A 24,546-nucleotide genomic window follows, 5' to 3' on the forward strand; every position below is an offset into this window, starting at 1 on the left:
TTCTTCTGTATAGAGGGTGATAACTCAAATATTGGTCTGCCCAATCCACTCCTTTCATGTATTTGTTGTAGTCTAATATACTTTCATGGTTTTTTTAATTGTGTAATTAGTTTTTCTACATTTTCTTTGAGTGTCAGTTAAAGTGGCGTTATGTATTGTAGAGACCATTTATATCATTTTAGTTTTCGAAGCTCTCCATACCTGTGCGAGTACTTCACCTTTCCCTTGATGACGAAATTCAAACACATTGACTTTTGCGCGTTTTAATTTTTCCAGAATTCCTCTATTTTGCCTTATCATTCCAAAAACTCGTATTTTCTTTTCAAGTAACGTCTCTGCAAGTTCTGCACTGTTATAATAATTACCCATAAGAAGGCGTCAATAGTTCCATCGCTGTTTTTGCTGAAGGCTGTCCAGCACTGGAATATGTCTCAACGAGGAAATGTATCTCGTACTAGAATCACACAGCGTCTGAATGAGTCTACCATATTTTGTAATTTTCGGCAGATTATAAACTTTAAAATTTAACTGTCCACACCACGGTATCATTCTTTCATCAGTTGAGATGTTTTGTCTTAGATTAAAAGTTTCTTTAAACTTTTTGGAAAAATTATCAATTACAAATTGCACTTTCAAAAGCCAGTCAGCATTATCTGATTTGTTGTTGTCAGAAAAATGTACAAATGATAATATTTGTCTGAATCGGTTGCGGGACATTGTTTTGCGAAATATCAGTGTGTCCATCAATGGATTCATTGACCAGTAATCATCGATCCTTGCTTTTTTTACACTCCCCATAAGGATAGCAAACCCAAACCATTTTCTAAGTTCGGGTCCCGTAATGTCAACAAATTTGGCATTTTTTAAAATCCAGTTTCCTTCTATTGTAATGTAGACTGTAGTACTTGTTGGTTTTGTTACTAATGTATTCAAATAGATCATTACCAGTATATGATTCTAAGACATCATCAACCTCTGTGTATCTTTGGGAAATATGTTTGGACCCAGAGATCCTTCAAATTTATTATTGGTCCTTGGTAAATCAACGTCTGACCACATTGCACTGTCTTCCTAGTGTGATTCATCCGAATCAGTTGGCAACTGTAGTGTTCGCTGAATTCTTTGTGGACGTGTTTCACTATCATGCGACGATTCTGCTTCACTTTCATTTTTTTGATATCCAATGTCCTCTTCCCAATCGGCCAAGTCGTCCATAACATCAGACAAGACGTCCACACATTCATCGTAAATAATTGTCGTCCACACATTCATCGTAAATAATTGTCGTCCACACATTCATCGTAAATAATTGTATCATCTCTTTCATCTGCCAAGATGAAAGGGCACAAATACTTTAAAAACAAAAAAACTTGTTGATGTGCGTAACTTATTGTTACCGAAACAAAACGCCAACAGAATGCAAAAGATACTAAAGTGCTGTCGCTGGCCATTGCGTGATACTATGCTCACAATACCACTTAGGTTTTGCCAGCCACTGAGTGATACTATGCACCCAACACCACTGTGGTGTCGCCGACGGTTGTCTGCTATTTCCTGCACGACACCACTGTGGTGTCGCTGGCTGTTGACCCCTACTTCGCGCATGACATCACTGTTGTGTCCCCGGACGGCAAAGTGTTAAAACGTCTTGCGGAATTATCCAAGAAATGTGCTAAACTTGAAAGGCAAGGTGGTCAGAAACAGCTACTGTGGTGTAAACTTCACCATTGGGGCTGTCAGGTCGGGCTCCATCATTGTATGTCACACGGAGATAGGCCTACACTACTAGGATAAAATGAATCTTCTCTTGCTCCTATGTTATGCAGAATAGGTTTTGGGTCAGATATTATTGTTGTTAATGAAACTGAATGTTGACTTCCACTTTACCAGAAATGGCATGGGAAAATTATTTCAAATGTGTGTTAAGTACTCTTGTTTCAATTAAAAGATTTCATGGAAACAAACAGTCGAAAGACTTCATGTGGCTGTGGAGCATGCCACGAGTGCTCCACTTGGCAGACTTTACACTGAAGTAGATTACTTTAGCTGCCTTGCCTTTCAATTTTAGCAAATTTCCTGGATACTTCTTGCAAAAGTTTCAGTGTAAACATTAACAGGTATTACAAAACTGTACTTGCCTTTCAAGAGCTTTCAATTTCCATGAACAGTAAATTGTTCCATAAAGAAAAAAAAAAAAAAAAAAAAGCCATATTTACTTCAATATCTTCCTTGATAAAAGAATTAAGAATAACACCCATGCAACTAAATGACGTACCCTTCTGTGTACTATCATTTGCCAAAGGCCACGTTTTGATGTCTAACCATTTGTGAAATAAAAGGCTTGAAATTGTAGATGATTCACCCAGTACACCTGATGTTATATTTCTATGCATAACTTTGTAAGTCTTCATTTCTTGTTTCATTTCCAAAGTACATTGTGTGTGTCTGATATATGTATTTTATAACACAGACTTGAAGCTGATGATGATTTCAAAACCTGTGAAATAAAAAGCTTTGTGAGCTAGGTATTCCTACATATCATTGAATTGAACTTCATGTATCATGTAACACTTAACTCTGGCTTGTCAGAGTTGGTGGAGCTATCTAGTGCAAAATTGTTGTCCAGTTCACTTGCTGTTTGTCTCTTCCAGCCTCCATCTGTCCTTTCTTGAGTCCCTCCACCTCCTCCTCTTCCTCCTCCTGACACAAAACCTCATTCCCAGTCAGGTAACTTTCTCGTTATTCGTGTTGTGGTGCTCCGATGCTGATGCAGATATTCAGGTTCTGCAATAACAATTCAGATGTGCTGAAACAAATGAAAGTAGACAAATAAGACTTACTTAATATTAAATTTTTGTGACTCGTGCAGAATGGTTCAACATTGGATTGTTCTGTTTGTTGGGGTAATGTCCTTGCAATATTTCAATTATTTTCTTTAATTTCCCTAATTTTTTAAATATCAGGAGTTTTGTGTTCTTTCGATACTTCATAACTGCTTTGTTCTTTTGATACTTCGTACCTACTTTATAGCACTGCAAAACAGGTACTTGACTGATTTTGAAGGCTCAAGATAGCTTTTATGAAAAACTAAAGCAACTATTTAATGTACAAAAATGGGACAGCATGCAAAAGAGGTAAAATGAAATACGTTATTTTCATCAACCACTGGCGAGATCTCCAATACACAATATATTGCCAGAAACAGCAGCAAGTTATGGGCAAATTATAATTCAGATATGTCATGTTTTTATTAACAAAAAATATCTCTGGTAATTTGCAGTTGACTGTCTCTGGTCTCTAATGTCGGATCTCTTATTTATCAGAATGCGCTAATTATAGTTAGTTTTTTGATTTCTTCAAACTATTGGCTCCATTGTTTTAAAAACACAATTGCAGCCTAGGATTTTCCAGACAAACTTGAGTATGATGGAAATAATTTGTAGTGAGGGCACAGTTACATTTACCTTAGTCAATGGTATGTCAGCAATGTAGCTTTTGTATGTTGTTAAGAATTGATAACTGTGGTGGCAGTTTTAGTGAGCATCAAATTTGTGCCAATGATGAAAAGTAAAAGGTTTGACATGCAGTGTGGACTGTGAAGAATGTTACTTGAAGTCAGCATGCCCAGAGAGTTTATTTTATTCATTTTGAGGGGAATAATGACATTTTCTCTGGGTACAGATTGCGGCACTATATTTACCCCACCCTGAGCAGCTGCTAAGAGGTGGTAAAAGAGTGCCTCGCATGTCCTTAACTCAAGTGTAAATGTATGTCATAGTTTATTATTAATTTCTTTTAAAATGTATTTCATTTTTTAATCCACCTCCATACTTTTTGAAGTACGGTACATGAAATATGCAGATACAATCTATTGAAGTTACTTGCGTGGAAGGCTACTATCAGCCTGTTGAGATCAAGTAATTTCAGTGGAAAATATTGAGTTGCATACTTCATCTCCAGCAGTTGACATTACCTTTTGGATAATTATAGCTTTACTGATATTATTATTATTTTTTTTAAAAATTTTTTTGTGACATCCTTTTCACTTGCTGTTTATTCAGTTGCTTTCTTCTGTAACTTCTCACAGTTCCCCTGTGTGATAATGACGAAAATTGAGTCTGAGGCACTACCAAATTCATAAATTTCATTACTAGGTAACTTAAATGAGACAGTCTGGGAGTGGAAGTAGAGACCCATCAAGTTATCTAGACACATTCTTAAAGTATTTGTGTTGTATGAGACAAGTGCCAACTCGCCTTCAGAGCTCTTCAGAAGAAATCCACACTAAGAAAGTTAACTAATGTTAGTAAGTCAACTTAGATGCGATGAAACTGGGTGAAATAGAAATGAACAGTTGTTACCTGCTCTTAAAAAATGAGGAATCTTAGGCTCCATATTAGTTGTTGTTAATCTCATAAATGTAGAGATTGTTTTTTGTCTGCTGCTGGGTGGTGAGTCTTTCTGGATTTAGTTGCATGTAATTTCAGTCTGGACTATGGATGTAAGTATTTACTGGAAGTTTAAAATGACTACCTGAAGAAAGATATTAAGTTTGCAATATTTTATTCTTAGATTTCTGAAGAAGGTCTGGTTGTTATAAGAATTACACCTGATGAACAAGGAAGATTTGGGTTCAATGTTAAAGGAGGTGCCAATTTAAATATGCCAATTGTTGTATCCAGAGTGGTTCCTAATACACCAGCTGACAGATGCTGTCCAAAACTGAATGAGGGAGATCAGGTATGTCATATGGAGATTCTTCAATGTTAACCTTCTTCACTAGAAGCCTAAAATGATTTTAACTGTGCAGTACAGATTGATTATTTTGCTAGATAATGAATTTACTTGTGGATTAATAAGAGAATTTTTTGCAGTTTGCTTTGAAGTCTAGTCTCTATGTTTCAAACTGTCAAAAAATTTTGTTATGTAATTATGGTAAATGTGTGTAGAGTTTGTAATTTGTAGGTAAGTGAAATTACAACTTCATTAATGTAGTTATCAGTTACGTTTCATATGCATCCTATGATTTCTTGAGAAGGTGACCAGTAGAGTGAATTCAGAGGTGTGATGCAACAACCAATAACAGGTTAGATTGCCATATAGATGGTTAAGCAACTTAAATGAGGGTTGCTAAAAGAAAAGTGACAAGACAACCGGATATATTCAGATAACTAGTATTTCATTTAGAATTAAAGATTGTTTTATCTTCTGTATTTATTTTGCCTGTAAGATAACGATAAATAGAATTAGTTTCATGATGTGTTTCTTCTAACTTTTAATGTTTTTCTGTTTGTTAATGAAACAAAAAAAATTGAGCAACTGACATTGGTAAGAAATACATTCTGCCAAGCACTTTACTATGACTTTTTGAAAGTCTGTGCAGATTATTTTTTGAGTCATCAGTCTTCTGACTGGTTTGATGTGGCCCACCAGGAATTCATGTCCTGTGCCAACCTTTCCATCTCAGAGCAGCATTTGCAACCTAAGTCCTCTATTATTTGCTGAATGTATTCCAATCTGTTTTTCTTTTCAGTTTGTACCTGCCAAAGCCCCCTCTAGTACCATGGATGTTGTCCCCTGATCTGTTAACAGATGCCCTATCATCCTATTCCTTCTTCCTTGAGTAACCACATGGACCCCAAAAATGGGCCCGCAAAATCGATACGGATGTGATCGCAGGGCCGGCGAGGCACAGGCCAGGGTGCAAACGACTGAGGAGGGCTTGCCTGGTGACGCGCACAGACTGTACACCCACGGACCAGGCGCTCAATATCGCCATCGATGCCGGGCCAATACACATGCCGGCGAGCCAGAACTTTCATACGGGACATAACCCAGTGCCCGCGGTGTAACAAACTGAGCACTCGAAGCCGCAATTCCAGAGGGATGACCACCCGGTGGGCATCAGACTCCATGGCCAACAGGAGGACATTATTGACCACGGAGAGCCTGTGGGACAGGTGGCGCCAGGCGCTGAAATCGGACTGCATCCGACGAGTAACATAGGATGGCCACCTGTGGGCCACGTAGTTGAGAACCTGCCGCAAGACAGGGCTGCAGCGGGTAGCTGCAGCAACGTCAGCAGCAATAAGAGGTTGACTGTCCAGCGCATCCCGGTGGGTGGAATCAGAGCAGAGGACCTCCTGTTGGTCAAAGGCAGGATCGGGGCCTGCTGGGAGGTGTGACAAAGTGTCTGCATTTGCATTGTGGGCGGTGAGCTTATACCGGATGGTGTAAGCATAATTACGTAAAAACAATGCCCAGCGCTGGAGACGTTGAGCCGTCTACTTGGGAAGGTGAGAGTGGGGTCCGAAAAATGTAACCAAGGGTTTATGGTCCGTCAGGAGGGTGAACTTTGCCCCAAAGAGATAGGTGTGAAATTTCTGGACGGTGAATACGATCGCCAGGGCATCCTTTTCAATCTGGGAGTAGTTCCGTTGTGCTGGGGTCAACGTCTTAGGGGCATAAGCGATGGGCTGTTCGGAGCCATCGGCATCCCAGTGCGTGAGGACGGACCCAGTGCCGTATGCTGACGCATCAGCTGCCACAACCAAGGGGCGTTCCGGAGAGAAGGGAGTAAGGCAAGGGGCGGACTTCAGCATCACCTTTAAACAGGGAAAAGCCTGGTCACAGGCAGGAGTCCAAACAAAAGGTACCCCTTTGCGACGCAAGTGATTGAGGGGTTGAGCAATGGAGGCAGCATTGCCCAAAAACACCTGCAGTTCAGATAAGTCCTTGACGAGGAAGGGCCTCGATGCTGCGACATTACAACCCGAAGGGTGAATGCCATCTTTGCTAAGCCAGTGGCCTAAGTATTCCACTTCCGGCTGGAAAAAAAACAACACTTGTCCAGCCAACAGCGTAGACCAGCAGACTGCAGAGCATGAAATAAGGCGCTGAGGTTTTGCAAATGTTCCTGGTGGGAATGCCCGGTGACTAAGATGTCATCCAGATAATTCCCACATGCAGGGATAGGCTGTGTAAGCTGCTCCAGGAATCGCTGGAAAATGGCCGGCGCCGAAGAGACACCAAAGGGGAAGGCACTTGTACTTATACAATCTGAAAAGCATGTTGATAACCATGATGTTCTGAGATTCAGCATCCAAGGGCAACTGGTGGTACGCTTCAGCCAGGTCGATCTTGAAAAAATACTCTCCCACAGCAAGCTTGGCAAGAAGGTCTTCCTTTCGGGGAATGGGGTAAGTGTCAACGAGGGACTGAGCATTGGCTGTAGCGCTCAAGTCCCCACACAGCTGAAGGGACCCATTGGGTTTCCGTATGACCACCAGTGGTGTTGCGCATGCACTGTAAGTTACAGGTTCCAGCACGCCAGCGGCCTGGAGCCGATCGAGTTCCTGCTTGACTGCTGGCCGTAAGGCCACCGGAAGGGGCCGGGCCCAGAAAAAGCGAGGCTGTGCATCCCGCTGTAGGGTGATGTGCACCTGAAAGCCGGAAGCACATCCGAGATCCGGTGCAAACAAAGACGCAAAAGCGGAGCACAGATCGTCCAAGTCCTGAAAGGGAACAGCCGTGGAAACGACCTTAACTTCATCGGAAATTGAAAAGTCAAACAGTTGAAACACATCCAGGCCAAAAATATTCGAAGCCGATGGATGGTTGACGACAAAGAGGGTAAGGAGCCGTGGAACATGCTTGTACGTCGCATGGATGACGAACTGCCCACAAAGGGGAATGGAACCGTCTCCGTAGGTGACCAAATGGCGAGAGGGAGGCGACAACGCAGGAGAGTCCAGCCGCGTATGTGTTGCCATATTAATCAGGGAGACGCTGGCCCCAGTGTCGACCTGAAAACTGACATCCTCTATGAAAATGCAGAGTTTGAGGAAAAGCTTCCATGCTGATGGGTCATCATTTGGGACGACCGATTGCAGATCATGGTGGTATCTTGAGGCCCCTGTCGACCGGGCCACGTCGATGTCGCGCCATGACACCGCGATCGCTGCCACCTGCGGGCGCACCATAAGAGGCTCGTTAGCCGCTTGAGCAATTTCAAAGGAGTGGGCAATGCGGAGAATCTGTTCCAAGGAGGGGTTATCGAGTTTCAATGCCGCAGTATGGACCTCAGGGTCGGGAGCCAGCTGAACCACCACATCCCGGTTCAGGGAGTCCGCATACGAAGCCTTACACTGCTGATTGGTGCATGTAAAATCGCATCGACGGCTGAGACCCTGCAAGTCCATGACTCAGGAACGACACAATTGACCAGGCTGTTTATGTTACTGGTGGAACTCCAGCCGAGAGCCAACTACATGGTAGCGTTGGGAATAATAGTTTGTCAGCCAAAGGCAGATCTCCTGGAAAGAGAGAACCACAGGATCGGACAACGGTGCCAACTTGCGGAGAAGAAAGAACGTGTCGGGAGAGGCCCATGACGAAAACAATGACCGCTGCAAGGAGTCGTCCGTGGCTTGAAAAGCCGTGAAATGTTGTTTCAGCCGTTGTAAGTAGGTTTCCCAGTCCTCTTTAGCATCATTAAAGGGTGGATACGATGGCGGACGCGGGAAAGCATCGGACACCCGAGAACTCTGTAGCCAGTGCGGTAACACATCCTGGCATCAACTTTGTCCATTATCAACTGCAGCAACTTTTGTAAGATGTCTAACTGGAGCTGCTGCTGTTGCTCCAGCAGACAGGATAACTTCGCCTCCATACCAACAACGACCACTGTTTACCTCGTCGCCAAAATGTTGTAACTGCGACCAGGACGGTCACGGGGTACCAATGATGGAAAGTGCGGTGGGACCCGCGTAGAGGCCCATGAACATCAACACAACGGGAGAGGACAGACACGACCAAGGAAGGGAAGAACGAATACAACACAATCGAAAAATGGAGTCACAAGGAAACAAACACGTCCACTTGTACACAGAACAAGGAAGTAAGCTGTCTAGCATGAAGCGAGGTATAAACCGACGTACGCGAGATTAAACTCGCTGGCTCAGCGCAAGGCAGGCGCTTAAGTACGCTATCGGGAATGCCGCTATTGGCCACTGGGACCACGTGTTCCGTTGTGGCGCCCTCACACTAAATGCAGACCAGGAGGCACGTGCCGCCACAGCTTACAGCGCGATGATGCAGAGACCTGTATGGGTCTTTGACATCCATGACATCTGGTGCAGATTCAAATTTCATGGCGCGAGGTACCAGAGTATGTTGCGATTATTGTCAAACTGCGCATAGTGAAAACTGGTGGTGATCATGAATTATGCAAAAGCAAATCACATATTTTTACATATTAATGCTATCCACATTACTTCCAGTAGTAAATATATAGCTACCTTGTCACAGAGAGAAAGTGGAACTCATTGTGACTTGTTAACATTTACTCTGGCTTGGTTGTAGCAATTATGGTTGCCTGCAAATGTCAGAAAATACATAAACCCTTTCCTTGTAGTTTGAGGTGGTTGTCCACATCCTTGCGCCATGTAATTGTGTGAGTGTGCAAACTATTTTCTTGCACATTGCTGGTAGCATCTTGTTGTGACAGCAGATTCCCTATTTGTGTGCACAATGTTATAAAATGATGCATCAGAACACCATAATGCAATCTTCTTAATTAGCTTTTAACTGTCAACTGTGTGTCATGTTATGCATTGGCAAAATACTGAGAGAAACGCCAAACATTAATCAGAGGGATGTTTGATGTGGTGTGTAGCTTCCAAGTTTAAATGAATTCTGTTGATCACTTCTGCAAGCAGTTATATTTAGTTGGTGAGTATGTTCATACTTTGAGATAACCTCTGGCAAGTAGATTGAAGAAATTCTACAGAATAAAAGTTGATCACACTGGGAAAGAACATACTACTACTCAGTAGTTTATTTTCTTTCAAAATAAATTGCTTCAAAATAAAGTTTAATCTCCTACTAGGCACTTAAGCATCATACGGGTAAAAGTAGCTTCTCATCTGAAGTTCTGTGCAACAATAGTTTATAATACTTAATAGTACTATAAAGATACGGAAGGCAGGAGGAAGGAGGGGAGTGTAGATAGCCCAGTAACTGGACTGCATTGCCCCTGTGCAAATTGCAAATGACAGAATTTCTTCACTTTATAAAACCAGTAACCTGTTACATTTTAAAGTCTGTGACTGATGTTACTCATAATATTCAGCAAATTTTAATTATTCATTTAAAATATGAGAATCTTGTGTAAACACAAGTACAGGAAGTGTCAGTGAGGTTATGGAAGGTTCCGACAGGCACATGGAGCCATGGCAACCCTGGTGCTGTAGCCAGCTGCGCTAGATTTCTTGGTTGAAGATTCATGGCATGACTCTATCAAACCAAATGGTCCCATGGATTCTTGATTGGTTTTAAATCTGACTAGTTTAGTGGGCAGGGGAGTACAGTAAACTCATGCTGGTGCTCTTTAACCACTCATATATGCTGTGAGCTGAGAGACACATTGCATTGTCCTGTTAGTAGATGCAATCATGCTGAGAAAAAACAAGCTTCCTGTAGCGAAGGACATGGGCCCCAAGGATAGATGCATACTTGGGTTGATGCACTGTACCTTCCATAGTGACGAGATCATTCCAAGGAATACTACAAAACATTCCCCAGCCCACAACACTCCCTCCCTTGTTGCAGGGTGTTTGTTTCCAGGCTTTTCACTTTGTGCCCTCCAATGGCGATATGTCTGATGGAGCATAAATCATGATTCATCTGGAAAGGTCACCTGTTGCTACTCAGTAGATACCCAGTTGTGGTCCTGACTTGAAAATTCCATTCTTGGTCACCAATAAACAGTAGTCAACATGGCTGCATGGACCAGGTGCCTGTTGCAGGAGCCCATACACTGCAGTGTTCACTGAAATGTTGAGGAGACATGGTTGGTTCATCTGGGTGGTCAGTTGCTCTACAGTTGCCAGTCTGTATGTCTATATGCATTGCCACAGCCATCGTCAGCCCCCTGTCATATATGGTCTGTAGTGCATCACAGCTGCCGTGGCACCAGTTTGGCATAGTGCCATTTTGCCATGCAAGATGTACTTTAACCATGGTGGCACACGCACATTTTATAAACATAGCCATTTTGGAAATACTTCAATTCTTGGCAAAAAGCCAATGATCATGTCCATTTGGACATAATATAAATCACTCCATTTCTGCATTATGACAATGTCTTCACTGTTTCTCACTTTATACACCCTTCACTGCTAGTGCTGCCCTGAGCCGTCTGTGAATGGTTATTGCACATTGATGTCAACCATAGGCAGTGATCACATTAATGTGACTGGAATGTGTACATACTGGGTGTATATTTGTACCACCTCTGTCATGGTATTACATGTTCCTTTTTTAAATATTATAAATGAAAGACAGTTAAGGAAAATAATTCCTGAATATTAACAGAAGCGTGTAAATACTTTCAGGGTAAATAATCAGTTGGCAGTCTATTTTGTGACAACATTTTCTTGCTTATAAAAAGTGTGTTAAACAGACCTGTTCATAGAAACAGGTCAATGGATTTTTCTACACAGTAGTTATAAAATAGTTTCTTTATTTCTCTCTCTCTTAATATAGGTAATAAATTAATTGCAAATTTCGGCCACTGTACAATGACTTAAGTCTCCCAGATTGTTTGCCACCAAGCTTCAACGTCTCTTGTATGCTGCATAGAAATTTTATTTACTCTTGAGAAGAGGAGTTGGAGACTTGCTATTTTGATGTGTTTTTAGCTATAACTAAAAGTTGATGTAAGTGTGAAGTTTATATAAATTTTCTATTTATTTCCTTGTAGGTACTCTTCATTAATGGCCAAAACATCAGTGGTATGTTACATGAACAGGTAGTTAATTTGATCCGCGAAACAAGAGATTCTGCTTCTGGAGAACTGATACTGACTGTAAAACCTAGTGGTGAGTTAAATAAATGCAATCACTTTTTTGTGTGTGTACATAAACAGTTAGTTTGTGATTATGTAATATTGTTGGTAATGTCTTTCTTATTTCAAGAGTTAGGGTAATGTGTAACTCCCACCAGTGTACACAGATAGGGAAAGTGACCATTGTGGGAACTTGGTTTCTTTACTGCTGTTTATGAACAGCTGGATTTTTTTTTTTTTTTTTTCCGAACTGTCAGCTGAATTCATAGGTCCATTATGAACTGTGCCGATTGAGGAATGGTGTAACGATTATCTGTTGTCATGAATGGATTGTAGAATTTATGAATTATTCGTGTTGCCAATGTGGTCCAGATCTAGCACCAAATGTGGGTGATGGGCTATAGCCTGATATGGGACTGCTTTGAAGGAAAATTTGTATGTATAATTTCAGACATCCAGTGAAATCTTGATAATATTTCAAAAGTTGTGCAAAGGTTAGCAACTTACATTTAATGTTCAGGAATGTAACATTGTGCACTCTACAAAATACAAAAATCTATGCTATGGTTCCAGTATGAATGAGTCTCAGTTTAAATTATGTAACTCATATTAATATCCGGGTGTAACAGTTTGTGGGTATGAGAAATAGAATGAACATGAAGGCTCAGTCATAGGTATAACAAGTGGCAGAGTTTGGTTCATTGGTAGGATGCTGGAAAAATGCATTCATTGTAAAAAGGAGACTCCTTACGAATCATTCACATAACCAAACCCAGAATATTACTCAAGTGTGTTGGACCTGTACCAAGTTACACTAACAGTACAAATCGCCACAGGTTTGTTTGACCCACAAGAGAGCATAATAGAAGCACTGAAGAATCTGAATTGATAGATGCTTGCAAATAGACAACTATACCGTAAAAACCTAACTTAAAAGTTTCGAGAACCAGTGTGGAGTATACTACAGCCCTCTGCATATGATTTCCATAGAAACTGTGAAGGCAAGATTAGGTTAATTACTCCTCACATAAAGACATTTTAGTGGTCCTTTCTGCCCTCTGTGTAGGACTGGAACAGGAAGAAGTCGGATACATGGTACAATGAGAAATACTCTTTGCCATTTGCTTCTCACGGATTTGCAGAGTATAAATATAGCATCTAAAGTCTGTAACAGGATGCATCTTGTATGTCATAATGTACTCATTAGCACTAAAAGGTAAGTTGATACTTGAGAGGTAGTGGCACCTTTCTGTATTCAAAATGATACTGAAGGACTGGCTATCCCTGTGAGATTTGTTTGGAAAATGAATAATACAATGGGGACTAACAACGACAATAGTGTAACAGGCTATCTTCTGCAAGCAAAACAGCTAGGAGAACCCCATTGCAACAGATTATATCAAGTCACTAACGTATGCAACTATTAAACATATGAATTCTGCACAACTACAGTTCAAACCCCCCCTGAGATGATTTAAGTGCCAGTTCGCACACTTCAATATTTAATGAAATTGGCTGGTCAGAAAACTAGTGGGAGTATAGAATGGAGAACTAAGACATAATACATAACTCAGAAAATACCTGTTACTGTGGTGTGATGGTGGTGGTGGTGGTGGTGGTGGTGGTGATGGTGTGACAACAGCAACATGCAAATCACTTAATAGGTTGGAGGGTACAGGAAAATGTGTCATTTGTGGATAAGAAAAGAAGAAGAAAAACGGAACTTTCCTGAATGTTCTCACATGAATATTCTCATGTGATTAGAAAAAAAAAGCATACCAAATACCATTGATCTCCAAAGCATTTGTCAGCAAGTGTATGATGGCTGCAGAGAGGATTTGTCATTTTTACAATATCACTTCTATGCATATGTATGTGTTTATATTAGGCTTTTCTAACACTGCCGCACGGGGGAGGGTGCTGGTGCTTACCCACAGTTATGCTCACTGACAGGCAGAAGTAGTTTAGTCTACCTGCCAGACAGCCATAGTGCATGTATTCTGTGCATGCACATGCTGCTTAGCCACCTCTGCCTCTTGGGCACTTGGCCAGCAGAGTGTGATCACATAAGCTATGGCCCGGCTTTAAGATTGCCCACATGTGTGTGTGTGTGTGTTTGCACCTGTGCACGGTTTTTGTGTGTGTGTGTGCGTGCGTGCGTGTGCGCGTGTGCAACTAGCTGCTCCTTGGACAGACATGCCAGCTGGAGCTGCGTTAACCGTATAACAGATTTGAGGGCTCATGACACAAATTTGAAAAAAAAAAGTAAGTAAACCATAAGATATTTTGTCCTATAGCAGAATGACAAGTGTTGTTTCCCTGCTAGTGTGTCTACACAGTGGGAATGTCAGCAGCCTCCTGGAATGCCACAGCCTTGCAGTTGTGTATTCAAGCGTGCAATGGACGATTTGAAAGAGCAAATGAGGGTGATAGTTTATGGACTTAATCAGCTGCTTCAGTAGTGTTGCAAAGCTGTGGGAAGTCTTTCCCACTAATTGTTACAGAAAAGTAATTGCCCAATAACTACCATATTCACACTGAGAAATGCCTCCAAACAATACTTGAGTATATTGCCTGCGCAGTTCGAGTGAAAGCAGAATCCAACTTTGTGTAACTGGCATTTTCGTTTTTGGGCGTCTGTCGGTTGTATTTCTTTCTTTCTTTCTTTCTTTATCTTTCTGTGTCTCTCTCTCTTTATTATTATTATTATTATTATTACTATTATTATTTAAAAGGGTTGTAGCTCATAATAGTCCAAAGCACTTTTGAAATATAATGTTCATCACCTCAAGTTGCTCAAATCTAAATGTTTTGTATAGAAGGAACTGAATTTTCTTCATAAATTAACATGTATGTAGTGGTATGTAATGCTAATATTGTAAACATGATTATAAAAAGGATAGATTGCTACTGCTCATATAATGGAGATCTTGAGTTGTAGGCAGGCATAACAAAAAGACTGCTATACATTTTAGTTTTCAGACAAAAGATCTTCTTCTAAAGTTGAAAACACACACACACACACACACACACACACACACACACACACACATATTTACGCAATCACAGCTCATACAGGCCTCAGAGGCTAGACATTTTTTTACAAAAATTTGAAATTAAAGATACTGATGTTTGACACTGATTTTGTGTTCTTACTGTTAAAGTATTAAAATACTGTGTGGAGGTTAAGATTAGTAATTATGAGCACAGGTACAGTATTTGATTAAAGTCTTCTAACACCTATCACTTGAACATTAGGGCACTTAGGATAGATAAAAAAGCTATACGTGGGTGTGAAATGACAACCAGTTTTAGGCTAATTAAGACGTTTCTTCTTGTCTATAAAGTAGAACTGAGTGGGATGGTGCCATGGTTCTGACGCTTGTTTCCCATCCATTGAGGAGTGCTGTTCAAATATCCATCTGGTCATTCAGATTTGAATTTTCTGCAGTTTTTCTGCTCCAAGGAAGAAGGCCAGAATGATTTTTGAAAAGGATGTGGCCTATTTCTGTTCATCTCATAGTTGTATTGTAGCTTGTGCTCCATTTCTAGGGCACTTGTTATAAGCAGGCTGTTAATGAGCTTCCTCATTTCCTCACATTGAGGGAAATTTATATTTCTTCTGGCACAGAGTGCTGTACAAGTTTTCAACAGATCATCCATGCTCCTGTAGTGTTTTAGGAAGAAATTCATAGATAATGCTTCTTTATTTGAATTTAGGTTATCTGTTTTGATTTGGATTTAGTAACTACAGTCTGTCAGTTTAGAAGCGGTATTTGCAATTGGAGAAGATTTTTTTTTTTTAAATTTTTTTTTTTTTTTTTTTTTTTTTTTTTTTTTTTTTTTTTTTTTTTTTTTTTTTTTTTTTGGTGAATTCAGTGTGATTCCAAAATACTTCAAAAACATATTAAAAATAGTCTTGGCCACAATACAATATTTATTTCCCTTTTTTAATTGGTTTTGGTCAGAACTGCTCATAGCAGTTGACATTCGTGGAGCTGCGACAGCTGCTCTGTTTGCCGCCATTTCTGACCATCATGGTGTAAATCGTCTGAAGAGTTAAATTCTGACAAACCAGTTACCATTGCAAATATTTTATTGTAGTCAAGACTTTTTAGTCCATCTCTGTGAGAAGTATTCTCAGAAATTACTGACACTAAAATATTTATGTTCAGTAATAAATTTTTGTCCTTCTTTATACTAATACTAATTGTACTGACTTTTAACTGAACTATTTTTTTAGCGGTTTATGAAGCTCAGGATATCGAGGAACCTCCATATCAGTATGTTCCTGATCGACCACATACAAATGGAATAGACCAGGCTGATGCATTGGCTGAATCCATGCTGCTACTTGCCGATGGACTTGCAAGTGGAGCTCTCATAGCACAGTTTGAGCAGTTGTACAGGAAAAAGCCTGGTTTGACAACAAATGAATCCAGGAAACAAGAAAATGTAAACAAAAATAGATACCGTGATATTTCACCATGTAAGTTTGATTTCAATGGTTGGTTAACAATCCTTGCCATTAGAATTCTTCTCATCATTATTATCTTTTCCGTATTGTGCATGTGGTCCTCATCTTGTAACAAACCTTTTGTTCCCATTGCAATCTCAATTAGTTCCTGTGCTCCTTTCCTTTCCTCTCCTCTCCTCTCCCCCCTCCCACCCCTCTAACCTTGTTGTCCCTCCCCTCCCCTCCCCCTCTCACCATATCCCACCTCCCTGTCTTTCTCACCAGGATCTCACTCCCCCCTGTTTCTTCTCCATTCTACAGTGCTCCCTGCTTCCTCCTTTGAATCTTTGTCTCCTGTCTCTTTATCCTGATTTGTGTCCTTTCCCTGCTATACCCTTCTTATTCCTATATTGGCCCATTATACTTATTCTCTAATTTGCTCCCTCTTGCAGCTACCTGTTGCAGCGCAGCATGATCTTTCATGACACTGAACCTGTCCTATTCCTCCCCATTCTACATCTCACTTTTCATTTATCGATATTTTGCTGGAAGCACCTGCTGCCCGGCATGTCCATTTGGTTAGCAGTTACCTATCCTGTACTACATGGTATCTTTCATCCCAGTTTTTACGTTATTTCAGAAAATTATCTCACATCTGTATTATCCTTCTTTTTATTATGATTTTGTATTGTAAATTTGAGTGATGGAAGATGCATGTGTGTAACATTGGGTATTTCCATGACCATTGACGAGTGATGTAAGTTTAGTGAATGTGACATCAAAAAGTTAAAATGTTCAACTAGTGAAGGTTTACTCATACATGCACAACTTTTACAGGTATTTCATCTATTTCAAACCATTTTGTGATACATTGTTTCACTTATTCCACTTGTGGCTATATAAAGATTTAAACAAAGCCATTTGAAACGTAAAATGTGAATTGAATTTACTTTGTTGTAGGAAATCTTCAGTTAATTGAATTTGTGATAAATATGTTAACAGTGAGAGTTATTTGGTTAAACCCGCATTGTGAATTTTCTTTATATCACTGAATCTTTCATCTTTTCTTTCTGTTGGCAACAGTAGAATATAAAAAATATTATGTAGATTGTGTAATTTAAGTTACATATCTTGAATATTTTACTGCTTGCAGATGATGCAACAAGGGTAATTTTACAAGGTGGGACCACTGGTGATTACATAAATGCCAACTATGTTAATATGGAAATTCCTGGATCTGGTATAATTAATAGATATATTGCAACACAAGGTAAAAACATACATATTTGTTATTGTAATTTTGAAACTTTAGCCTTTTGATATATGTCCATACAATGTTGTGCATACAAATCAAGTCTTTACCAATGAGTGGTAACATTGAAAGAATGTCAAGGAATCTCGGAATCCAGAACACTTGAAATGCCTGTTTTAAACTCCAATGTTGTTTATATGAAGAGCACACATAATAGAGAAGCTGTGGCAAGAAGTATGGTTTGGACAGTCTAATGAGTGATGTTGTATTGCATTGGAAAATAAGCTGCAAACTGCTGTGTCAAGGGTATCCTACAGAGGAACAAAATCTGAGAAATATCTTGAACTTGAAGCTGAGTTTCTTCCCTTTGTAGAAGATAAAAGAAAAGAGGGAATACTTTCCTGTCGACAAAGAATACAGTTAAAGACCTTAAACATACCACAGAGAATTTTATGGGTATTGAGAGCAGCAGGCCTTGCATGGAAATAGCCCCTCTATCTGGTGAATTACTTCAGTAGCATAGATTTGCCAGTAAATTTACCAAGAAACTAATCAACTTCATTGCCATGTAATGCATATGTGGCAAGACCCTCTTATCGTCTACATCAGACTGACTAAATCAGTGAAACACCAGTTATGTTGTTGATGCTTTCCATGTGTAATAACTGCTTGACTGGATCCCGGGCATTAAGTCAGATAGTGTTCTTTAAACTGCACAATATTTCCGCGAGATGACTGCTTGTCTTCAACAGATGCTACTGATGCATTACTGTTGTGGTTTTCTGATTTATGTGCTGTCTTGCTGGAAAAACCCAGACACCAAGGGGATTCTATTCCTCACACTTCCTCTTTACCACACTATGTCCCGGTCCCTTGGTGGACTGAGGCGTGCTACTATGCAATTCACACATTGAGATGTGCTCTCTGTGTTTTTAACCATCATCCTATGAAGGCAAACTGCATTCATTATAAACAGGTGCATGCGGAGTGTCGTTTTCTTTGGGACAGCAAAGAAGCTAGATGGATTTCATTCACTAGTTCTTTTGACAGCTACACTCCCTCTTTTGTCATGTGGGCCACCCTCAGACATCTTTCTGGGACCAAGATCCATTCCCCAGTTTCCGGCCTGACAGTACCAGACAATGCCATCGTGGACCCTATTGCTATCTCCATCTTGGGCTGCCCTTTTGTGAAGATTTTGAGCTCCTTCCACTATCACCCTGCTTTCCTCCATCAAAAACGAGTGTAAGCAGCTCAGGTGATAACTTTGTCAGCTCAGAAGTGCTACTGTGCGGCCTTCACTATGAGGGAGCTGGATTATGCCCTCACTTTGTACCAATCACCACCCCAGTGCTAGACGCCATTAACATTCAGATGTTGCAGCACCTTGCAGGCAAACACTTTCTGCTTAATACATACAACTGCATCTAGGTAGAGGGTATGTTTCCCAGACGTTGGTATGAAGCCACTGTCATACCCATAACTAAGGCCGGTAAGGGCAAACACCTTCCTTCTAGCTACTGCCCCATTTCTCTCACCAGCTATATTTGCAAGGTGATGGAACATATGATTCTTGCCCGGCTGGCGTGGTCACTCGAGTCTCACTATTTACTAACTGTTGCACAGTGTGGATTTCGAGCACGGCGTTCTGCAGTTGACCACCTCTTCACTTTGTCCACCCATGTCATGAATGGTTTTCTGTGGAAATCCCAGGCTGTGGCCATGTTTCTCGATTTGGAGAAAGCCTATGACACCTGCTGGAGGGCTGGTATCCTTCATACTCTACACACGTGGGACTTCTGTGGCCACATGGTCCGTTTCCTTCAAGAATTTTTAAGACAGAGTTTCCAAGGTGTGTGGGTCCTACGTCGGTCACCTTTATCCAGGAAAATGGTGTGCCTCAGGGTTCCGTCCTGAGCATTTTTCTCTTTGCTATTGTCATAAACCCCATAATGGCCTGTCTCCTGCTGGGCATCTCCAACTCTCTTTGTATTGACAATTTTGTGATCTGTTGCAGTTCTCCATGAACTTTTCTCATTGAGCGGCATTTTCAGTGATGTCTTGATCATCTTTACTCATGGAGCTTCGACAGTGGTTTTTATTTTTCCACTGTCAAAACCTTTATGAATTTCTGGCAGCACAATTGGCTTCTTCCACCGTCTTTACATCTTGGTCCTGTTGCTCTTCCGTTCATTGAATCTATGAAATTCCTGGGGCTTATGCCCCATAGGAAACTCCCTTGGTCCTTCCACGTGTCTTACATGGCAGCCCGCTGTATGTGTCAATGTCCTACGTGTCCTCAGTGGTACTACCTGAGCAGCAGATCGAAGCACGCTCCTCCATTTGTACCGGTCCCTTGTCTATTCGAAGCAAGACTATGGGTGTTTCATTTGTGCATTTACAAGTCCGTCCCTCTTGTGCCATCTCAGTAGTACGCACCATCATGGCATCTGTTTGGCCACTGGTGCCTTTTACACTAGCCTGGTTGAGAGTCTGTATGCAGAAATTGCTGAACTACCACTGTCCTAATGCCATGACTTTCGCCTTGGAAGATATGCATACTGTGTGTGTGCCATGTGTGGCCACCCATTCTATGCCTCCTTTTATGACTCCTTTGATCGCCAGTATGGGGCTCATCCTTCTTTGATACCTTCTGGAGTTCGCTTTCAGTTTTTGCTCCGGCAGCTTAATTTCATGCAGCTTTTCCAGTGGGTTTGAATCCTTCACCACCTTAGCTCCACGCAGTGGCCTTTGTTCACCTTGGCCTACATTTGCTTCCTAAGGACGCTACTCCAGCCTTGCTGTATCGCCTTAACTTTCATGACATTCACATGGGATTCCACATTAGTATGCTTGTGTACACTAATGCTCTCAGACTGACTGTGGTGTTGGGTGGACCTTCATCGTGAGCACCAACATTTTTTGGTATTGGCTTCCAGAACACTGCTTAGTATTTAAAACAGAGCTCTTCACCCTGTATCAGGCCATGCAGTACATCCGGCAGCACAGGCTTTTCAATTGTGTCGTCTACTCTGAGTCTCAGTGCCCTACAAAGCCTCTGTTTGCTGCACACTGTCCATCCCTTAATGCAATGGGTCCAAGATAACTGTCATTTGCTCACACTTGATGGAGCCACTGTGATATTTATGTGGATTCCTGGTCACATCAGTCTGACGGGAAACAAGGCTGCTGAAACTGCTGCCAAGGCTCTAGTCCTCATACCTCTGCCTGGTGGTTCTTACATAGCCTCCGATGGTCTCTTGTGTTGCCTTCTGTCAGCAGGTGCTGGCCCTTTGGCATCACCACTGGTCCTCCCTTCATGGGAACCAGCTCCGGGTTATTAAGCCTCTCTCAGTGGCTTGGATGACCACCTCTCATCCCTCTTGTGATTTTAACTAGGTTGCGTATTGGGCACTGTCTCTTCAGCCATCGCCATTTGTTAAGTGGTGCTCCCCCACCACATTGATATGAAACTTCCTGGCAGATAAAAACTGTGTGCCGCAATATCCTTTCTTTCAGGAGTGCTAGTTCTGCAAGGTTTGCAGGAGAGCTTCTGTAAAGTTGGAAGGTAGGAGAAAAGATACTGGCAGAAGTGAAGCGTTGAGGACGGGGCGTGAGTCGTGCTTGGATAGCTCAGTCGGTAGAGCACTTGCCCACAAAAGGCAAAGGTCTCGAGTTAGAGTCTTGGTCCGGCACACAGTTTTAATCTGCCAGGAAGTTTCATATCAGCACACACTCCGCTGCAGAGTGAAAATCTCATACTGGATATTTTGGATTGTAAAGAGGAAAGAGGGATTTTTGATTGTAAAAGGGAAAGCGGGCAGCCTCATGAAAATTTCCACTTTCTATATTCTAAAAGGTTTAGATGACATCGCTGGCACTTTGAAATCAGCCAAGCAATTGTGAAATGAAACACTATTGGTTTAAATGTTAGTTCCCAACAAATAAAGAACTTCTAGAAAGCAAGATGCTTCAGGGAATGACATTGAAATAAAGTGCCTTAACACCTTGAACTGCAGCAAAGGTGTTGTGAAGCAGAGATCTGGTAGGTATTCCAAAAGAGGAACTGAAAGCTGAATGAACCCAAGAAGGGTTGTTGATGTGAAATTTAATGAGAAAGGTGGACGGTGATCAGGCCAAATCAGACTCATTTATTCTTTCTTTCGACGGCATGAAACTTACACGTAAAGGCAGATTTCCTCCACCTAGCCCAGTGAGCTTTTACAATACCAGCACTATGGGCATACTGTTCTCAGTTGTAATGGCAAAGCAACTTGTGGCGAATATGGTAAGCCCACTCACGAAGGAGTTGGTTCTTCATCTGCCCTGAAGTGTGTCAATTGCTCTCAGGATCATTGTGCATGGAGTAGAGACTGCCGTGTCTTCCTTGTATAATGAAAGATACAACAGTTGACAACAGTGAGACATGTCCCGATTTGTGAAGCCAAAAAGATCTGGAAGGCTATGCAATCTCCCACATTCACAAAATTTTTCAATTCAGCCTTTAAAAATCCTATTCCAACAGCCAATGCCTCTACACAAAAGGGGGTTGTTAGTGTCAGCACTACCACCTGTGCTTGTCAATGCAGTTGTTTCAGAGCCCATAGCCGCCCCCCGCCACAAGAAAATCATATAAAGACACAGTTGCCAACTTTACAGAGCTTCTGGCACCTCTTAAGGCAGAGTGCGATAAAAAATCCAGCACTGCCTCTACCATTGCTGCGGTAGATCCTATGGAGCCTTTCTAGGCCAAAAAAGCAAACGAGAAGCTTCCACCAGACGCAAAAACAAACCGTTGGACAAGGTCAATGTCATTAGACCTGACAGTTCTACTGTTTCTGCTTCAGAATCCAGTTGATGTGAAGTCTGACCAGGGCAATCATCTCGTCCCAAGACCGAACCTCTGTCTATTGCAGGCTTCCTATCCTGACATAGAGACGGGGTGAAAGTGCAAGGCCGATGATAAATGGCTCCAATACTACAGTGGAACATGAGTGGATTCAGGACTTATGTAGAGGATTTGAAACTCCTAGTGCAGACGCATCCCCTGTGCTTGTGTTTACAGGTAGCACATTTTAAAGCTACTGACACCCCAATGCTAAGGGGCTGTACCCTCCACTGCCTGGGGGAAGAGCAAAGGGCAGTGTTACTGTGTTCATCAATAACTTGCACCACTCCTCAGGTCTCTTCTTGGTTACTGACCTACAAACAGTAGCAGTTAAAGTTCGTGTGGGTCAGAAGATCACTATCTGCTCACTGTATTTACCTCCATAGGATGTGATAGATTCTATTCTGGCCTTGTCAGACAACTCCCCCACCCGTTCCTCCTGCTGGGTGACTTCAATGTCCATAATGTTTTGTGGGGCTCGAACTCAACTTGCTCTAGGGGTTGAGTTTTGGAGAGTTTCTTGTCTCAGGAGCTGTGCATCCTCAATACCGGCAATCCTACTTATTTCTTGGATACTGTGTTGTCCTCAGCCATTGACCTCTCTTTCCGCTCTTTCTCTTGCAGACTCTGGTCTGTGGGAGTAACTGATGACCTTCATTCCAGTGACCACTTCCCATCGTTCAGCAAGCTAGCTGTGTTTGAACACCAAGTGTCCAGGAATGGGTGGACCCCATCATACAAGTGATCCACCATGGCAGTGACTTATCCATCCCAAAGTCCTCAGGTCGTCTTAGGAGGCAACCTGTACCTGAGGCAGCCTGTACCTTGGTGGTGTGATGAGTGCCGCTCAGTAATGTGGGTCAAGAAAAGATCATGGCAAGTGTTTCTGGGGTCTGTCAACTGTTCCACTTGTTTTACAGAAGTATAGGAAGGAAAGGCAAACCTACGTTTCTAGCATTTGTAGACTTAGAGAAAGCTTTTGACAATGTTGACTGGAATACTCTCTTTCAAATTCTAAAGGTGGCAGGGGTAAAATACAGGGAACGAAAGGCTACTTACAATTTGTACAGAAACCAGATGGCAGTTATAAGAATCGAGGGGCATGAAAGGGAAGCAGGGGTTGGGAAGGGAGTGAGACAGGGTTGTAGCCTGTCCCCGATGTTATTCAATCTGCATATTGAGCAAGCAGTAAAGGAAACAAAAGAAACATTTGGAGTGGGTATTGAAGTCCATGGAGAAGAAATAAAAACTTGAGGTTCGCCGATGACATTGTAATTCTGTCAGAGACAGCAAAGGACTTGGAAGAGCAGTTGAATGGAATGGACAGTGTCTTGAAAGGAGGATATAAGATGAACATCAACAAAAGCAAAACGAGGATAATGGAATGTAGTCGGATTAAGTCGGGTGATGCTGAGGAAATTAGATTAGGAAATGAGACACTTAAAGTAGTGAATGAGTTTTGCTATTTGGGGAGCAAAATAACTGATGATGGTCGAAGTAGAGAGGATATAAAATGTAGACTGGCAATGGCAAGGAAAGCGTTTCTGAAGAAGAGAGATTTATTAACATCGAGTATAGATTTAAGTGTCAGGAAGTCATTTCTGAAAGTATTTGTATGGAGTGTAGCCATGTATGGAAGTGAAACATGGACGATAAATAGTTTGGACAAGAAGAGAATAGAAGCTTTCGAAATGTGGTGCTACAGAAGAATGCTGAAGATTAGATGGGTCAATCACATAACTAATGAGGAAGTATTGAATAGGATTGGGGAGAAGAGAAGTCTGTGGCACAACTTGACCAGAAGAAGGGATCGGTTGGTAGGACATGTTCTGAGGCATCAAGGGATTGCAAATTTAGCATTGGAGGGCAGCGTGGAGGGTAACAATCGTAGAGGGAGACCAAGAGATGAATACACTAAGCAGATTCAGAAGGATGTAGGTTGCAGTAGGTACTGGGAGATGAAGCAGCTTGCACAGGATAGAGTAGCATGGAGAGCTGCATCAAACCAGTCTCAGGACTGAAGACCACAACAACAACAGGAAGCCATTAGGTTGATTTCCGGTAAACAGTCATTTAACTGTAGCAGCAGTGCTGAAACAAAG

At 41.6% G+C, this 24,546-nt stretch overlaps 1 protein-coding gene across 3 annotated transcripts in view; it reads left to right on the forward strand.

The window, feature by feature from the left end:
* LOC124789698 (tyrosine-protein phosphatase non-receptor type 4) overlaps positions 1–24,546 on the forward strand; it is a 185,574-nt gene that overhangs the window by 109,544 nt on the left and 51,484 nt on the right. For all 3 annotated transcript variants that reach the window (XM_047257145.1, XM_047257144.1, XM_047257146.1), the window contains 4 exons: positions 4,573–4,740; positions 11,765–11,882; positions 16,092–16,337; positions 17,458–17,574. In XM_047257145.1, the coding sequence (XP_047113101.1) occupies positions 4,573–4,740; positions 11,765–11,882; positions 16,092–16,337; positions 17,458–17,574 (649 nt within the window). The remainder of the gene's footprint in view (positions 1–4,572; positions 4,741–11,764; positions 11,883–16,091; positions 16,338–17,457; positions 17,575–24,546) is intronic.

Source organism: Schistocerca piceifrons, chromosome 3 (genome assembly GCF_021461385.2).
Source record: "Schistocerca piceifrons isolate TAMUIC-IGC-003096 chromosome 3, iqSchPice1.1, whole genome shotgun sequence".
In the NCBI taxonomy this organism is placed as follows: Eukaryota; Metazoa; Arthropoda; class Insecta; order Orthoptera; family Acrididae; genus Schistocerca; species Schistocerca piceifrons.